General features: G+C 56.8%; 3 protein-coding genes and 1 non-coding gene across 4 annotated transcripts; 3 read left to right on the plus strand and 1 right to left on the minus strand.

Moving 5' to 3' along the window:
• The first annotated feature begins 1082 nt into the window (after positions 1-1082).
• DICSQDRAFT_133066 (HAD-like protein) lies at positions 1083-2684 on the plus strand. Its single transcript, XM_007362015.1, has 5 exons — positions 1083-1285; positions 1363-1404; positions 1463-1528; positions 1881-2363; positions 2421-2684. The coding sequence occupies exons 1-5, from the start codon at positions 1231-1233 to the stop codon at positions 2555-2557; spliced, it is 783 nt and encodes a 260-aa protein (XP_007362077.1). The 5' UTR covers positions 1083-1230; the 3' UTR covers positions 2558-2684.
• A 288-nt stretch (positions 2685-2972) lies between these two features.
• Positions 2973-3072, plus strand: DICSQDRAFT_t25. The gene has a single exon. It is a non-coding gene; the product is annotated as a tRNA-Arg (tRNA).
• Positions 3073-5042: 1970 nt separating this feature from the next.
• On the minus strand, positions 5043-8593 carry DICSQDRAFT_133067 (copper radical oxidase). The gene is made up of 10 exons (XM_007362016.1): positions 7886-8593; positions 7733-7823; positions 7481-7678; positions 7279-7360; positions 7188-7218; positions 6778-7136; positions 6356-6711; positions 6037-6302; positions 5864-5984; positions 5043-5797 (listed from the first exon to the last, which is right to left on the minus strand). Exons 1-10 carry the CDS (start codon positions 8030-8032, stop codon positions 5517-5519), a joined length of 1932 nt encoding a protein of 643 aa, XP_007362078.1. The 5' UTR covers positions 8033-8593; the 3' UTR covers positions 5043-5516.
• Positions 8594-14160: 5567 nt separating this feature from the next.
• DICSQDRAFT_50664 (uncharacterized protein) lies at positions 14161-14877 on the plus strand (the record flags this gene model as incomplete). Its single annotated transcript, XM_007362017.1, has 3 exons — positions 14161-14447; positions 14526-14590; positions 14741-14877. 3 exons carry the CDS (start codon positions 14161-14163, stop codon positions 14875-14877), a joined length of 489 nt encoding a protein of 162 aa, XP_007362079.1.
• Between the last annotated feature and the right edge of the window lie 95 nt (positions 14878-14972).

The following is a 14972-nucleotide window of genomic DNA, read 5'->3' on the forward strand; positions in this document are numbered from 1 at the left end:
GCCTGCGCCGCCCGAGGTGATCGTGTGTGCGCTGGCGTCGATCAGCTACGTCGGTGAAGACAAGATCGTGAATGCCAAGTACATAGATCGACGCTAGGACGCCATTCATTCAGACAAACGTCAAGATCGAACCTAATAGGACTACATAATGCATGGCGCGCATAGGGGGCGCACGCCGATCTCTCTGACAGTGGGTCGTGACCACATCACGAGCACCGCTTGCGCACCCCGGAGCACTCATCTCCGTTAGTCAATACATAGTTGATCGTTGTGTGCAGCACTGGAACGCGCCTTCCGTGGCCCCTCGCCATCTCCGCCAGCCCAATCTCGCGCGGGGCCCCCCGTACGCGTGGTCCGCGGGACGCTGCCAATAATAATAATAGTCCTATCGCTGGTTCTGTGCGATCGCACCGTGAACGTGCCCGACCGCGAACGCGTGGCCCGCGCGTGCGAGGAGGTGCGTGGGGTGCTGGTGCGCATCTGTCCTTAGACGGGACGGCGCGTGCGAGAAGGAGAGCGGGGCGTGCTTCGTGCGCGTGCGCACCCGGCTCGGACGTTTCTGAGTTCTGATCAGCCTGCCAGCTGCCAGCCCAGCTGCCAGCTGCAGTCTTGGAGCCTTGCAGTCGCGCACCTTCAAGTTGGCTCCAGCGGTGTGTTCGAGACGGTGGACGAGCGGAGGCTAGAAGCTGACGACGTCATGTCATGACCTAGGACTTTATGTGCACCCGCGCCGCTGCTGCTGGTGCTCGCCGAACGTGTGTAGGGCCCCCCGCTAGTGTGATTCATATGCTTGCGCGTGCGATGATGGCGAGTGCGAGTGAAAGGCCTGGGGGACCCATGGGGTACGACGACTCGGACGACGGACGTCGAGGGCGTTGTTCTCGCTGCCCCCTTGCCCTGGTATTGCTTTGATCATAAAAGCTCCAGCGAACAAGGGCGTTCTTGTGGTCCTGTCAAGGTTCTGTTCCTCGCCATGTCGCTGTTATCGGACCGTCCGCGAAGCATCATTTCCGGGTCCTGAGGCCTGAGGCTCGGCGGGGCGTACGGGGCGGACGATAGGGCTTCGAATGCAGGTCGGGTCGGGCGTCTATGGGACGGTGTACGGATGCTGGACGACAGACGAATCGGACTGCTTGGGCAGCTTCGTTGGCACTTATCATCTGCCTTCCTACGCGACGCACACATACGTTTCGTCTAGACTCCAGATCTGAGCCGTATCGCGCAGGGAAGATGTCCGACGCTGTTCAGAGGCCGACAATCGAGCATGTGATCTTCGACATGGATGGTGAAGTCAAGCCTTGTCGCCGCGGAGGCGTACAGATCGCTCATGCATGCGCGAACTTCCGCGACGTATGGATACAGGGCTGCTCATCGACTCCGAGCGTGTGTACACCGATGTCACCAGTAGGAGCCTCTCGCTGTGAGTGCGCCGCGCCTGCACAACTAATCTACATGTCCGTAGATGAACTCCTTGCTCCTTACGGCAAGGAGATGACTTGGGACATCAAGGCCGGACTCATGGGAAAACGTGCGTCCCCTCACAAAATATGATCCATGGTGACTTGGGGCACCGCGCGATGTCTATAGTGGTATGTCCACGGAGCGTTTAGGCCTGGTCTGCTTCGGAGTAAAGGGCCTATGTCTGCTCATCATCTGATGGGCGTGAGCCTGACGTCTAAGGTGGGGTACACCACGACCATCACCATAGATCTGGCTAGTTCAACAGGGTGTCCCTTGCAGTTGGTACCAGGTCTTGGATGCGGAACACACATCATGGTGTTCTCCGCCCAGTGGCAGCCGGGACAGCGAGACATCCCCCACAACGTCTCGGCACCGTCTGTCCAGCATCCGCACTCATATCCCATTGCTTCTGTGACCAGCCGAGCGTGAAGCTGCCGTGCACCTCCTCTCCTTCTTCCCCGACCTCCCGCCGTCCTTCTCGATCGACTACTACCTCACCGCCCGGCGCGAGCTCCAAGACCTCCGCTGGCCGACGGTCCAGCCCTTGCCCGGGGCGGTCAAGCTCGTCAAACACCTCCACAAGCACCGCGTCCCGATGGCCGTCGCGACCGGCTCGCAGCGCCGCAACTTCGAGCTCAAGTCGGCGCACCTCGGCGACCTGTTCGACTGCTTCGAGGGCCGCGTCGTGTGCGCGGACGACGGGCTGGTCGAGAAGGGCCGCGGGAAACCGCACCCGGACATCTTCCTCGTCGCTGCGGAGAGGTTTCTGGGGCTGGACGTGGGAAAGGGCGAGGCGGCAGAGGCGAGCGTGACTGAGGAGCAGCGCGCGGTCAGGGCCAAGGGGCTCGTGTTCGAGGATGGGATTCCTGGGGTGCAGGCGGGAAAGCGTGCCGGCATGCACGGTGAGTGAACGGTTGGGGAGCTATGTGGGACGGCGATGCTGATCGAGTCAAAACCAGTTGTGTGGGTCCCGGATGCGAACTTGGTCGCTCTGGGAGGCGAGACAACCGCTGTGGACGAGGAGCCGGACTCAACGCTCAAGTCGCTGGAGGAGTTTGTCCCGGAGCACTGGGGTCTTCCGCCGTATGACTCCTAGCTCGACGTGCGTACGTGTATGGCAATACAATGTCACAGCCTGGCTAAGTCTGCCCTCATAAGCTGTTCACATCCATAGAGGTCAATAATGTATGACGATACTATCTGCGTAGCGTGGTCATCTGCGCTGGTATTCCAAGGGTGTACATCTCGTCGAGTGTCATTGTAGCCTTGAGCTGTTGAGTTTCTTATTTTTTCATGCACCGGATGTTCACTGCTACTGAAGTTCAATCTCCTGGAGCAACATGGATCACTTTTCGGTACTCACGCTCTACATTAAATAGGATATTCATTCAGAGCAGGCCAATGCCTCTTTATGGACGAGTGCTCTGACTTGAAGCATAAGCACAGCCCGAGCCATTCTCACACAGTATGTCGTCGCTGGGGAACATACGACCCTTCTGTTACTACCACACGGCCGCCTGGCGTAATGGCAACGCGTCTGACTACGAGCACGCCTTGGAGGCGAAAGCTTAGGGCATCAGGAGATTGCAGGTTCGACCCCTGCGGTGGTCATATTTTTTTGCCTCGGGGATTGCTCAGTTGCATTCTATCGTCTTTCCGAAGTCATATCAGATAGACGCGCCATAGGATGTCCATCCCAGAAAGGCCTTGGAGCCTCACAGACACAGCTACAAGTGAGTGATGCCGGATATCCCCATATTCTCTTCAGACTTCTAACCCTGGCGATGTCCCATCTGGATAATGGTACTGTTCATTCAAGGTCCTGCTGGTGGGCTCGATATCCATTAGAACGGGAAGGTGGTTATGTGGGCGCCTACAATGCTTAGTCAGCGGCTCAACCAAGCCGGACAGCTGTGACTAAGTCGTACATGTACAGTATCGTCCTCGAACAACGTAATCGCCTACCGCATTACGAGGGACTAGTTTCTTAGTGTTCTGGGTAGCCTTTCTTCATTAACATTATTGACGGCTTGCCTGGGGCCCATCTTCCCTCTGTTTAACTTGCATCGTCACCTCACGGTGGGCTTGAGAACCCACTCATGTTTGTCTAGCTGCACTTATCGCCAACTGTTTCACGGGACTGTCATGCAAGCATCACCGTGACAAGGTAACAAATCATTTCAGAGAATTCTGAAGGGTATGAAGGGTATGTTCGTTTCCCTTGCTCCTCTGCCGAATCTGGATATACCCCGCCACCGCGTGTGATTGAGCCTGGAGCGGTGTGTAGTCAGCGCGTCGCGACTATCGCCGGACACCGATACTTCCGCGTAGTTACGACTGTTATCGTTAAATCATCACTTGCTTCCCGTCCTCGGTACGCTCTCCTTTTTTCTTGATCTCTTCTTCTGCTTATGCCTTCCGCTTATGGCGGATACTCTTCAGCCCTCCGATGCTCGTCCTCTTGCGAGGAAAATCTGCGCTCAGCAAGTATTCCGTCATCAATATGGCTCTCATGTCTGGATGCCCGGATACGAATGAGACATCGGTACGGAGGGCGGATTCCGCTGGTCAACATCATGAAGTTTACAGACGAGCCACAACCTGGGGTGTGGTTGACCACAAGCCCATGGACGCTTCAAGCTTCATCGCTCAGCCTGTGCCATGCGACGGCAGTATCAAGAAGGTGAAAATCCCGGTTTAGGGAGCTGCGGACGGGTAGTCGCAGATCTTCTGGTGGTATTGGGTTCAGACTCGACAGAGCTCTAGTCGTACCTTCCATGTCTGCAAGCGCTCAACACGGCTTCGAGTGTTCACCTGCGGAAGAACTTCGTCCAATGATCTATGTAGCCAACCCGAAGTTCGGGATCGAGGAAATTTTCTATGTCTCGGGGACCCCAGAGACAATGAGGTGGGCCTTCGCCGTATTCCATGGGAGATACAAGCGGAAGTAAGGATGTGTCCTATCGGAAGCTCTGCAACGAGGGTCTATCCCCAGGATCGGCCTGCAAATATAGCAAGCTTGTACCTTGTCTGGACAGTCTAAGAGACCTCATATTGAGGTCGTTGGGAACGGAGGTACGCATCCGATGATGCCGTGACTTTGAGCGAGGAACTCAGTCGTTGCGGATTATCTCTCGGCAACGTCGGCCCCATCACCATTGAATCATGGGCCACCGCGCACGGAGAGTACAGAAGACAGACCAACCTTCCGAGACCCAAAGGTAGTGCTCCATGAAGCGTTATTTGAGATCTTACAGCATGTCTTGAAGAGACGCTTCCATGAGAACCCACTGCATTGGTGCGGCGGCTCATAACATCGTCTCGCGAGCGGAGAGCCCACAAAGCACGGTCTGGAGTACGCAACCCGCTCTGTCAGTCTCTACGTGATGCTCACAGTCTTGTAGCTTCGAACGGAAGTCACACAGTGCTAATACACCCCTTTCTCGTGCTGCGTCGGGTCGTATGTGCGAATACACAGTAAGGAGGTTCAAGTGCCTCAAGTAGCCATACCTTGCCCTCCACTGCATATAAACTACTCCTGTAAGTGGTATATGCAAGTGAGCGACAAGAACCCGTGGACGGGGTGATCGAACACCTCTCATAGCACGTATCTCGTCATGATAGGTGGCTGGCGGTCACGCTTCGTCCCTGTATAACGGTCATCGATCGTAGATGGAGGACCAACCACCAATATGCGGACGGTGTGCGCGCGACACCAAGGAATAATAGACTAGTCACTAGAGATGCGTGAAGTGTACGTATGCGGACGTAGTAAGATTGTATCTACGCATGCTACTAAATCAAAGTCTTGTGGACGCGAGAGTCTATGGACCCTGGAAGCCCAGAAAGTCTGTTTATATACGGGTACGGTACGATGGTGATGGTATGAATGTCAAGTCCGGGAATGATAGATGTCCGCAGTGGCTAGAAAGACAAACAAGATGCGGAGTGCCTAAGGGGGATGAGTTACAACAAGTGTGATGTCCTTAAAATCGTGAACTGGTTCGTGAAGGAAGACCACAGATCACAACAAGATAGTCTGTCCATACTCTCATTCAGAGGAGTGATGCGAGCATAGTCCAAGAGACAAGTCCGGTGACAACAACAGCCGCGAAGGACGACATGGAGCCGTGTAGGCCATCGGCGTCGCTCTTGTGGTGGCTCTGGGCAACATTGTCACCAGAGCCGTCGGAGCTCGAGTTCGAGCTGCCGGTGGATGTGATCGCGGACGTGGGCAGAGTGGCTACGTCCGCAGTGGGTTGCTTTCCGATCTTGCCGTTGCCGACCATAACCTGAACACCGACTGAGGGAACGCCATTGACGACAACAAAGACCACTGGTGATCATGACCATCAGTCCCGCTATACTGTCATAGTCAGATAACACGCGAGGCGTGACTTACGAGCAGGGCCGGGTGGGAACGTCGCAGGGTTCGGCGGCATCTGGTTGACGTGCAAAGTTGTGCTACCTTCAGAGTCGCCCGTGTACGTCGACCCAAGCTGGAGCATCCTCTGGCCCATGTTCTGCACAGCTATGTAAGATGACGGCCCGCATTGCAGTATCACGGATGCTTACCATGGTATGCGTGGAGAAGCCCGTGCGAAGAACGATGACTTGGGTGTTCTTGATGTTATTCACGTCACCGAACAGATCGTCTTTCGTCAACGTGACGTTGAAGTAGCTTCCACCATACGACAGCGAACTGAGAATGCCCTTGGGCTCCGGCCGCCTCTGGTTGTAGTACGATGGGTAGAAATATTCTACCCGATACTCGGTAGGGAACTTCACGTTGTCCACGGCGTAGTCGGCATGGGGATTCGAACCCGACACGAAGACGGACCCTATATGCAGTGAATCAGTACCTAAGAAGGTGAGTATATGCGCGACTACGAACCATCAGGAAGGAGAGTCGCCGAGGAGTGGTACATCCGCGGGATCGTGCTGGGGGAGAGGCCGTCGCGCGACCATCTCTTACCCTGGGGAGCGCTCGGGTCATACATGATGGGCATGAGGACCGGGTTGTCCGCGTATGACTCGTTGATCGCCCAGTTCTCGGTACCATACCCCGCCGTACCTGTCTGGGCGCCGTTGAGCATGAGGATCTTGCCATTCGGCAGGAGGATCAGGTTGCCCATCGAGCGGCCCTCGGGAAGCGCATCGTCTTCCACGTACGAGGACGACTGGTCCGGCGTGAGGCGCACGCACGAGGTCGACGCGTTGAACTGCGCGATGTCCCAATTCGTCTTCCACCTGCGGCCATCGCGCGCGCCCGATCAGTTCATCTGCTCAGACGGGCACTGGGAAAGACGTGCTTACTGATCAGGCTGCAGGTTGGAGCCGCCGCAGAACAAGATCGTGGCCGTGTAGTTGTTGTCCGGGGTCAACGGGAGCATCGCCGTTCCACCGCTCGCGGGATACACGCGGACGGCATCGAGCATGTCGTCCAGGGGCGTCTCCTGCTTCTTCTTGTAGTCCAATAACACGGTCTTCCAATTCGACTGTACGAGGAGCTTTCCAGAAGGCAGTATCCATGTGAGCGGGTACAGGTTCGCAGGAAGTGTGTTTGCGAGGATGTCGGAGTGGATGGGCCCGTCGCCCGTCGGAGGGAAGATCTCCCATGTAGGGTTGTCCTGACTCGCATCGTTGACATAGCCTCCCCATAGGCAACCGCCCAGCTAGCGCAGAATGAGTCAGGTGGTGCTTGAGTACGGGGACACAAGACCTACAACAATCGCAGAGCCGTCGTCGAGCGTCTCGCTGGTGAGATTCATGTCAGACCACACTGCCACACACGATCGTGCTCCGTTGTGAACTCACAGAGTGGGATACCAACGCCGCGTAGACATATCGGCTGTCAATGTCCATTCACAGCTGAAGTCGTCGCAAGGGTTGATCAAGCTGAAACGTCCGATGCGTCAATGTCAGTCCTATAGCACACGAACCAGAAGACATCTGCGTACCGAACGCTGCCCAAAAACGCAAGTTAGAAAATGCCTCTTGATTCATAAAAGGACGGTATGAACGTACGACTTGCCCCCATCCGGATCATCGTAAACGCCTCCGCCATTTTGACTAGAAGCCGCAACACCACCAGTAGTGACCGCTTGATTCCCGCCCACGTTCAGCCACGTTCCATTGCCGAGCACAGTGCCTCCTGCGCAGAACGTGTTGGTCACGATGTCCATCGGGCGACCACTGTTTTTGCTGATTGAATATTCTAGACACATCGCTCAGTCGATCATATGCGCGCCACGGAAGACCCTGTACGCACCGGAAGCCCATGCTGGGTGACCGTTAATCTTGGCGGGGTTGTTTTCCACCTTGTCCACGATGTACACCTTGTCTAGCGTCCCGAGAAACAGCTTCGGCCCGCCGGCGTCAGCCACAGGCAAACCGCACACCGCGTAACGGAACGCTCACATACCTGTTGCGCGCTGGCAATACTGTTCCCGACGATCTTGAACTGACCGAGAGGGGCGTCGCTGGTGCTCGGCTGACCAGGCGGGCTAATGGTCTGGGCATAAGCAGACGCGAAGAGCGAGATTGCTGCCGCGGCCGCGCGGACGTTCATCCTGTGCGCACGGTCCATGAGTCGACCGCGCGAGTAAAGAGAGAACAGCAAGAAGTCCGGAGCAGACGGTAGCAAGCTTAAGGAGGGGGTGGGGTGGTGAGCGAAGGAGTGGAGAGGAGATATATAAAGGGCTAAATGGGCCGCCGGCTGCTCGAAACGGCTCTGTTGAGGCGTACAATATGATCGGGCACCCTCCGCGTCACAGGCCCAATCGCCCCGACGTCAGCCTAATATATGCCATTCGGTTCGAGGTTGATTTGTTCGAAATGTCAGCCATGCCGGTCACACAAGGTTGGTCCGACCAGCCACGGTGCGTCAATTTCTGTGCTCGCCCGCCCGCAGTGCCTGCAGCGCGGCGCGCGGGGTGCGTTCTCTCCGAGTATGTCGGTGCGTCTACCCCCTGTGACGTCGGCGACGCTGTGCGCGACTAGCGAGCTCGGAATGCGGCCTGGAAGAGCCCGCGATATGGAGGTGCTCCTGTCCCTACAGACTCATCAAGTCTTCGATGCCGCCAGCCTATGAGGGGAGCCGGACGCCGCTTGACAGCATTTGCTCCGATGATTGATTAGGATTCGAGGGAATGCGGCGAGAGCAGTCCGCATACTATGGAGCGTGGTCCGAGGCAAGAAGCATGAAGCGCAGAGTTGCGTCTGCCGGGACGCCAAGACAAAGTTCCCAGGGCGGCTACTGCCGCGCCAGCGCCCATCACCCCGCCGCCACTGTCACTCGTCCGCGCATATATCAGCTAAATAACATCGACTTCATATACACGCTGGCAGCCATACGTCTTGCATTGCCTCTGTTCAAATGAGCGAAGCCTTCCTGAATGTGCCTTGGCGATCGTTCCTGAAGCCAATAATCGAAACGCAACAGTAGCTGGAAGGTGTGTACTTGCGCACCATGTATATCTGATCTGGCGGTCAAACAAGCAGCAACGACTCGCAGCCACCATGGTGCCATGTATTCGACTTTCGCATCGCTAACGGAGCGTCTTGGACTCGATCCGCTGAGGACGGAGTCCCACTTTTTGACTCCTGTGCATGAACAATGCAGGAATTCAAGCCGATGGTTAGTCTCTTCGTAATCCCACCGAGTCCGGAGCGAGTCCCTTCAATTCTACCATAACAAGCGTACTCTTGCGCTGCATTTGTGCGCCATGACTAAGTAGCTGAAGCCGGAGAAGGAAGGCTAGATAAGTGCTCGTGCTGCTTGCGCTCTTCGGGCGTGACGCGTGCGGGCTGCGTACGCCTCCCATTCAACGGCATGCATTTCGTGCGGTTCTCAGCCACCGCTGAGTCGACAAGTAGCGCGGTAATCGGTCGACACCGACTCGTGCGCTTTGACGTGTAGATAATACAGCGCGCGTCCAGCTGGCTCACCGCCTTACTCCTGCTGCCTATCGGACCGCCCTGTACACATGCCGGACTTCTAGCCGGAACCGTGGTACATGCATGTCTAGTACATGCAAGCCCGTGATAAGCTCAGAGCATTCCTAGGTACGCTGGGCTATCGTCTGGACGAGTCACCTCCTGGCACCGAGGTCGTTCTGGCTTGCTTTAATCGCCCACAGACGGCGATGGCCTACTCGCTGTTTGGCCCCGAACCACGTTGCCTGACGAACACCTCTTTCTTTGGTACATTTTTCGGCCCGAGCTCTTTTTCCGCCCTACCTGGCATAAAGTTCTACAGTACATGTGTTAGGCGTACAAACCAGCCACCTCAATCGCACCTTCCAAGCGATCCTGCCGGCCTCCCTCGTAGCTAGATCGCCTGGCTTGGTCGGCTTGCTTGAACTATCCTTGACGTTACCCAAGTGGCGCAAATTTACCAATGGCCATTGATCCTCTCAGCCGCTTCTTAGAGAATTTCGGATGCCTCCGGACGGAAACTTGCACCCCAGTGGCCTAAAGCTCAAGATGGAGGTTCTTAGGTCATCCCCGGCGCGTCGGGTTTGCCTGAAGTACGGCAGGTTACTCCCAGGCAGCTCAGCACCCCCTCGGACGATGAAGTGCTTGTGGCTCCGCTTGTGCGACGAATCGTGTGTACATCTGTTCCGTGCAACATCGTGCGTCTGGTCTTGCTGCATATCTGATCTAGGATAAGTGAAGAAAGATTCGGGGCACAATGCCGTTGTGAAGTACATAACTCTCAATTGCCCGTTCCGTCGAGCGAGTTGTGGAGATTTCAATAGCGTCAAAGGCTCTTGACACGTACATTCGTTGTGAGCACCGCGCACCGCGGCGTGAACACTGTCAGCAGTATCTATCAGCCCGCGACCAGCATGGCCACGATGCGGGCCCGACATCTAACGGGGTCACAATGTCTGTACCATGATCCTTTCTCTATACTTCATGTCGGCTTCCCTTCGAGACCTGCCACCTGACGCTATTCGGTCGGTATATGCCGGGAGGTTACTCGCTCCCGCGACGTTCTACTGGAGGCGGTCGCCATACGTCTGCGGGGTCAGCACCCGTGCGTGTTTGGTGCGTGGACCGCCTAAATGAGAGCGAACGTGCGAGGAACAACAACCTGCATTGGCGGGGAGCCGACGGTAAGATGAGGTAAGTCTAATGGAGATGGACCACGCTGTCGGATCCGGGCATGAAGCGTATGGGAAAGTGCACTACCTGGACCGTCGATCGTCATTTTGGTGTATGCACACCCTCTCCGCACCCACAATATTGGGAGTGGTTACCAAACGAAAGTCACTTACACGCCGTCTGGTACGACATGTGGACTCGTGCCACGAAAGGCCTCAAGCTCTCCGCCACTGACAAGCCTCCGTGATCGTGTCTTGGGAATAGCTGGAGTCAGCAGCACCCTCGAAAATCGACCTAGTGACCGTCAAGTCAAGCACCAGAACGTACGTTATCACAGGTACTAACGAAGCCGAGTTCGCGCTTCCATTCCGGCATGGACGACGGGCTCGATCAGCAGAGGGGGTTGATTACCGGACAGGGACGGCCGGACGCACAGCTCTCCTGCAGCGTCCCTAGCCCAGAAACAGAGATGACGTGGTGGCGTCTTCCGCGGGAACGTTCCGCGGCTTGGTTGCGACGGCGTTGCTCGCTCCCGCAGCAAAGGGAATGCATGTCGGACGTCTCTCGGCCTCGGCAGGTCGGGTCGGCGTTCCGTTCTGGTGTCGTTATGCACGGGGTTCTCGGTGGAGGGGAAGCCGCTTGGTGGGAGAAATATGGGGTTATAGTAAACGCAATTTGCTACTGGCTTCACTGAGTCGGCCACTTTGGTACGGACATGTCGTACATGTTTGATGGCTCGTCTTGGAGAAGCGTCATGCACTGGAAAAGATGTGAGGGTTGCAGAAGAAAGCGTATATCGGCAGACCTCAGACAAGATATCTCCTCAAGCCTCTTAAGCCTGCGCATTGCGCTCAATATGAAGTTATTCGAGAGGAGTCATAGTCTATAGAGGCCGAAGAGGAGGATGACAAACGAATCTAATGGAGTCGTGAAGAGTTTCGCAGACACCTAGCAAGGCGGTGTCGGTAGCGCTGGTCCCGGTCATCTCTGCCCAGATGGTTCAATTCTGGTCCGACACCAAGGGATGGGGCAGGGCTCAGTAGAACACCGCACGAACGGGACTATGAAACGGAAAACCTGCCTACTATGATCCGAGGTCAGCGTTCTCCATTCGCTACCGCCACCTCCCATTATCCTCGCGGCAATGTTTCGTTGCATGGAGCACACGACATGCAGCAGTCCGGGGCTACGTTACTGCACATCCGCGTTCAGAGGAATGAACCTGACTTGAGCACCGCGGGTTGTGGGGCGACTAGATATTTACCTAAAGATACGGACGACTTGTTGCACCCGGAGGCTCAGGATGCTTGCTCGTGGAGGCTCGTAGACGACCTTGAGGAAAACGCGAGTCTGCACGAAGACGTCCTGAGAGGTTACGGCGGGTGCTTCGCATTGTACTTTCCTATCGACTGATGACTCTGCGTGCAAGCCGGAGCATACAGTCGGACGGCGTGACAACGGCGCTGGCGGCGCCACTTCCGCCGAATCGGACATGCGTTGCAAAGTTGCTGCTTTCCAGATAGGTCTGCCCTCCGACGCGTGCTGCTACGCGGTGCCATTAGGAGGTTTCCGAGACTGATGCTAATACGTATAGAACATCGAAGAGCCTGATTCGAGGCCATGTAGCTGGGTATCAGCGGCGGAAAGAAGACGTTTGCAAGGAGGAGCGTACTGGAGGAACGAAGGGCGCCCGGGCGAGAAAGCACCGCATGACATCATGGCCGGGAGTGGATGTCGAGCGCCCGGGTGAAGGAAGCTTATGGCAGGACAGGGTGGCGTTGGCTGCTCACATCGACAAATGCCAAAGGCCACCGCTGTAGTTATATGCGCTAGACAGCCCCACCCATCCCCATCTTTGTCCGTGCAGCCCATTGTGTACCATATGCCCTTTACTCGCCAACCACCACCATCGCCCAAGTCCTCCCGGACATCATACCCACCCCTCCCCCTCGACCATACCCCTTCATCCTCCTCTTCGATACCCTCTCTCACCAGCGAGGGATCGTCTAGCTCAGAGTCAGAGGCGCTCGCCTCCCCACTCGGGCAGTTGTCGCTTGGAGAGGAAATCGACTCACCGCCCCAGACGCGTAAGCCTCAAGTCGATCCGGCCATTCAGCTACACGACCGCGAAATGGTCGCCGACGGCTTCGGGAGCACAATGCGGGAAAACAAAGTGGAGCAGGAGTCTCGCCGCGATCAGCGAAGCATACATAGCGACGTCGATACGAATGTGGGCCAAGAAGGTGAGCCTTCTTCTGCGCCTTTTTCTCGCACTGCGGTGGTAGCATTATCCTGTAGTCCGTCGGTGTCTTCATTGGAAATTTCGCCGAGTGGGCGCGTAGGGTAGGGGATCACGCCAGAGATTAGCGGTATTCCGTTTACACGGCGCGCGCCGACTCGCATCGCCGCCAGATCCGTGCCGATAGCGAGGGTGCCACAGAGCATTCAGGTAATGTAGCGAGATGCTATCAAGGAAGTTGTGGATACAACGTCATCGACGTCGCGGGAGAGGACGAGCACGAAGGGGGTTGAAGCACATGGGTTGCGAGAGAGGGCGAACGCGGCCGATTGCCTTTTGGCTTCGAGTTTGAGTTCTAATCAGGCCAATTGCCGGAATCTCGTGCGTCGGGTGACCGGCAGGGGCGACCATGCAGAGGCGACGCCTCCCATCATATTTGCCGACGAGTCGTCCATGTTGCACCTCATCTGATCTCCGTCACTGATATTATTCCCTCCTCGCGTTTCGCAGGTTCTTCTCTCCCTCTCTCCTTTCCCCCCTCCCCGTCCGCTCGCCCTTTTCTCCCCACGTCGCCTACTGTTAGGCCGTCCCTTCCCCACCGGAACTCTTCGTATTCCAAACGACACGCCTCCTTTGATACGCCTCGAGAGGTACCCCTGCCTTACATGCCCCATAGCCAATCTTCCTACAGTGCATCTACCTCGGCGCGCGATGACTCTGAGCCCGCTTCCCGGTTGTCTCGTCTGAGCTGCGTTGCTTCCGATATCCTGTCTGACACGTCCATGCCTGTCTTCGACGACACCGCGACGAGCTCGTCTTCAGACAGCACTCCGTCATCATCTTCCTCGCTCTCAACGTCGATGTCGATTGGCGGGGAAACCAAAACTCGTCGGGGCTCCGTTCCCGACTCCATGGACCTCATTGAGTCCTCAGCCACCAGTGCGCATTTCACATCTTCGTATTCCGTGCAATATCCTCGTCCCCAGTCACCGAGAATGCCGTCTTCGTCGTCGGGCACCGTACCATTGTTTTCACGGCCGCTCTCCTCGCCGGGCGCATCAAGACCGATACATTCTCCTAGACCGACGCGGCCGCCGGGCGTACCGGATCGTGGGTCGACGGCAAGCCTCCCGCTCCCTGCAGACACCCCCTACCACGCACTTCCTGCCTTCGCTGGCGGGGCGATCCAGGAAGACCAGGAGATGCGCTCCGCGGCGCCCACGCGCCCGAGCTCGAGTCGCCCGACGGCCGGGACACATGAAGCGTCGACGTCATCGATACCGTCATCGTCGTCCTGGCGAACACAGCGGTCGTCATCTCTCATGTCCGACCTTGAGCACGAGGAGTTCATGTCCCTCGTTGCCAACCGCTTGCTGGATCGGACTTACACCTCTACCACTTGTCTATCTAGCGACGGCGCCTCCTCCATATCCTCTGACCGCCCGCTTCCCCCGCCCGAACCGCCGCAGGTCCTCACCCCGCCCCCGCCTCCCGATCAGGACTGGGGCTCATCGGCACCGTACAAGCCTTTTCTAGCCCACGCTCCGGCACCCCAGGACAGCTATATCGCAGTAGACACGAAGCCGCACGAATACCGGCTGATCGTTCGTTTACCAGGTTTCAGACGGGACGCCATGTAAGTGCATGACCCCGTCACGTGTCATCCGTAACGAACCGACGGGACTGATGTTCCGCTTTCCCCTGCGCCAATCAGCACTGTCTCAACCCGCAAGCGGCGCATCTTACATGTCGTGGCAGACTCGTGGGAGCCAGATGGCGGTGAGTCTCTCCTCTCTTCACGCGCTGTGGCATGAGCGCGCTTATGGGCGGACACTGATTGTATCTCCGATCAATGTTATCTCTCTCGGCCGGATGATTTTCTCGACGTACCCTCAACGCGTTGGCCGATGTTGTCTAACTGGCTTGTAGGTCATTTCGAGCAGCGGATATCATTCGGTTATGATGCGCTCCTCGCGCAAGTACGTGCCGAGTTCGACGGCGAACACTTGCAAGTGATCGTCCCCAGAAGGACCTTCCCCACGACGTCCCTCCCTGCAAGAGAGTGATGGGGTCATCCGACTCCGGTCCTTGCTGCCTTCTGCCCTTCCGCTGAGTCTGACGACACATTTCGCCTTCCTCTCCCACGTGCAAGGGCCACACT

The sequence above is a fragment of the Dichomitus squalens genome (assembly GCF_000275845.1).
Source record: "Dichomitus squalens LYAD-421 SS1 unplaced genomic scaffold DICSQscaffold_3, whole genome shotgun sequence".
Taxonomy (NCBI): domain Eukaryota; kingdom Fungi; phylum Basidiomycota; class Agaricomycetes; order Polyporales; family Polyporaceae; genus Dichomitus; species Dichomitus squalens.

Excerpts from the sequence above, each read along its gene's own strand:
- DICSQDRAFT_133066 (XM_007362015.1), top strand. The coding sequence starts at position 1,231 with ATGTCCGACGCTGTTCAGAGGCCGACAATCGAGCATGTGATCTTCGAC. Across the intron at positions 1,286-1,362 it reads TGTGATCTTCGACATGGATG|GGCTGCTCATCGACTCCGAG; the intron begins GTGAAGTCAAGC and ends GTATGGATACAG. Across the intron at positions 1,405-1,462 it reads TGTGTACACCGATGTCACCA|ATGAACTCCTTGCTCCTTAC; the intron begins GTAGGAGCCTCT and ends ACATGTCCGTAG.
- DICSQDRAFT_133067 (XM_007362016.1), bottom strand. The coding sequence starts at position 8,032 with ATGAACGTCCGCGCGGCCGCGGCAGCAATCTCGCTCTTCGCGTCTGCT. Across the intron at positions 7,361-7,480 it reads TGGGGGCAAGTCGTACGTTC|GCTTGATCAACCCTTGCGAC; the intron begins ATACCGTCCTTT and ends TCGGACGTTTCA. Across the intron at positions 7,137-7,187 it reads ACGACGGCTCTGCGATTGTT|CTGGGCGGTTGCCTATGGGG; the intron begins GTAGGTCTTGTG and ends ATTCTGCGCTAG.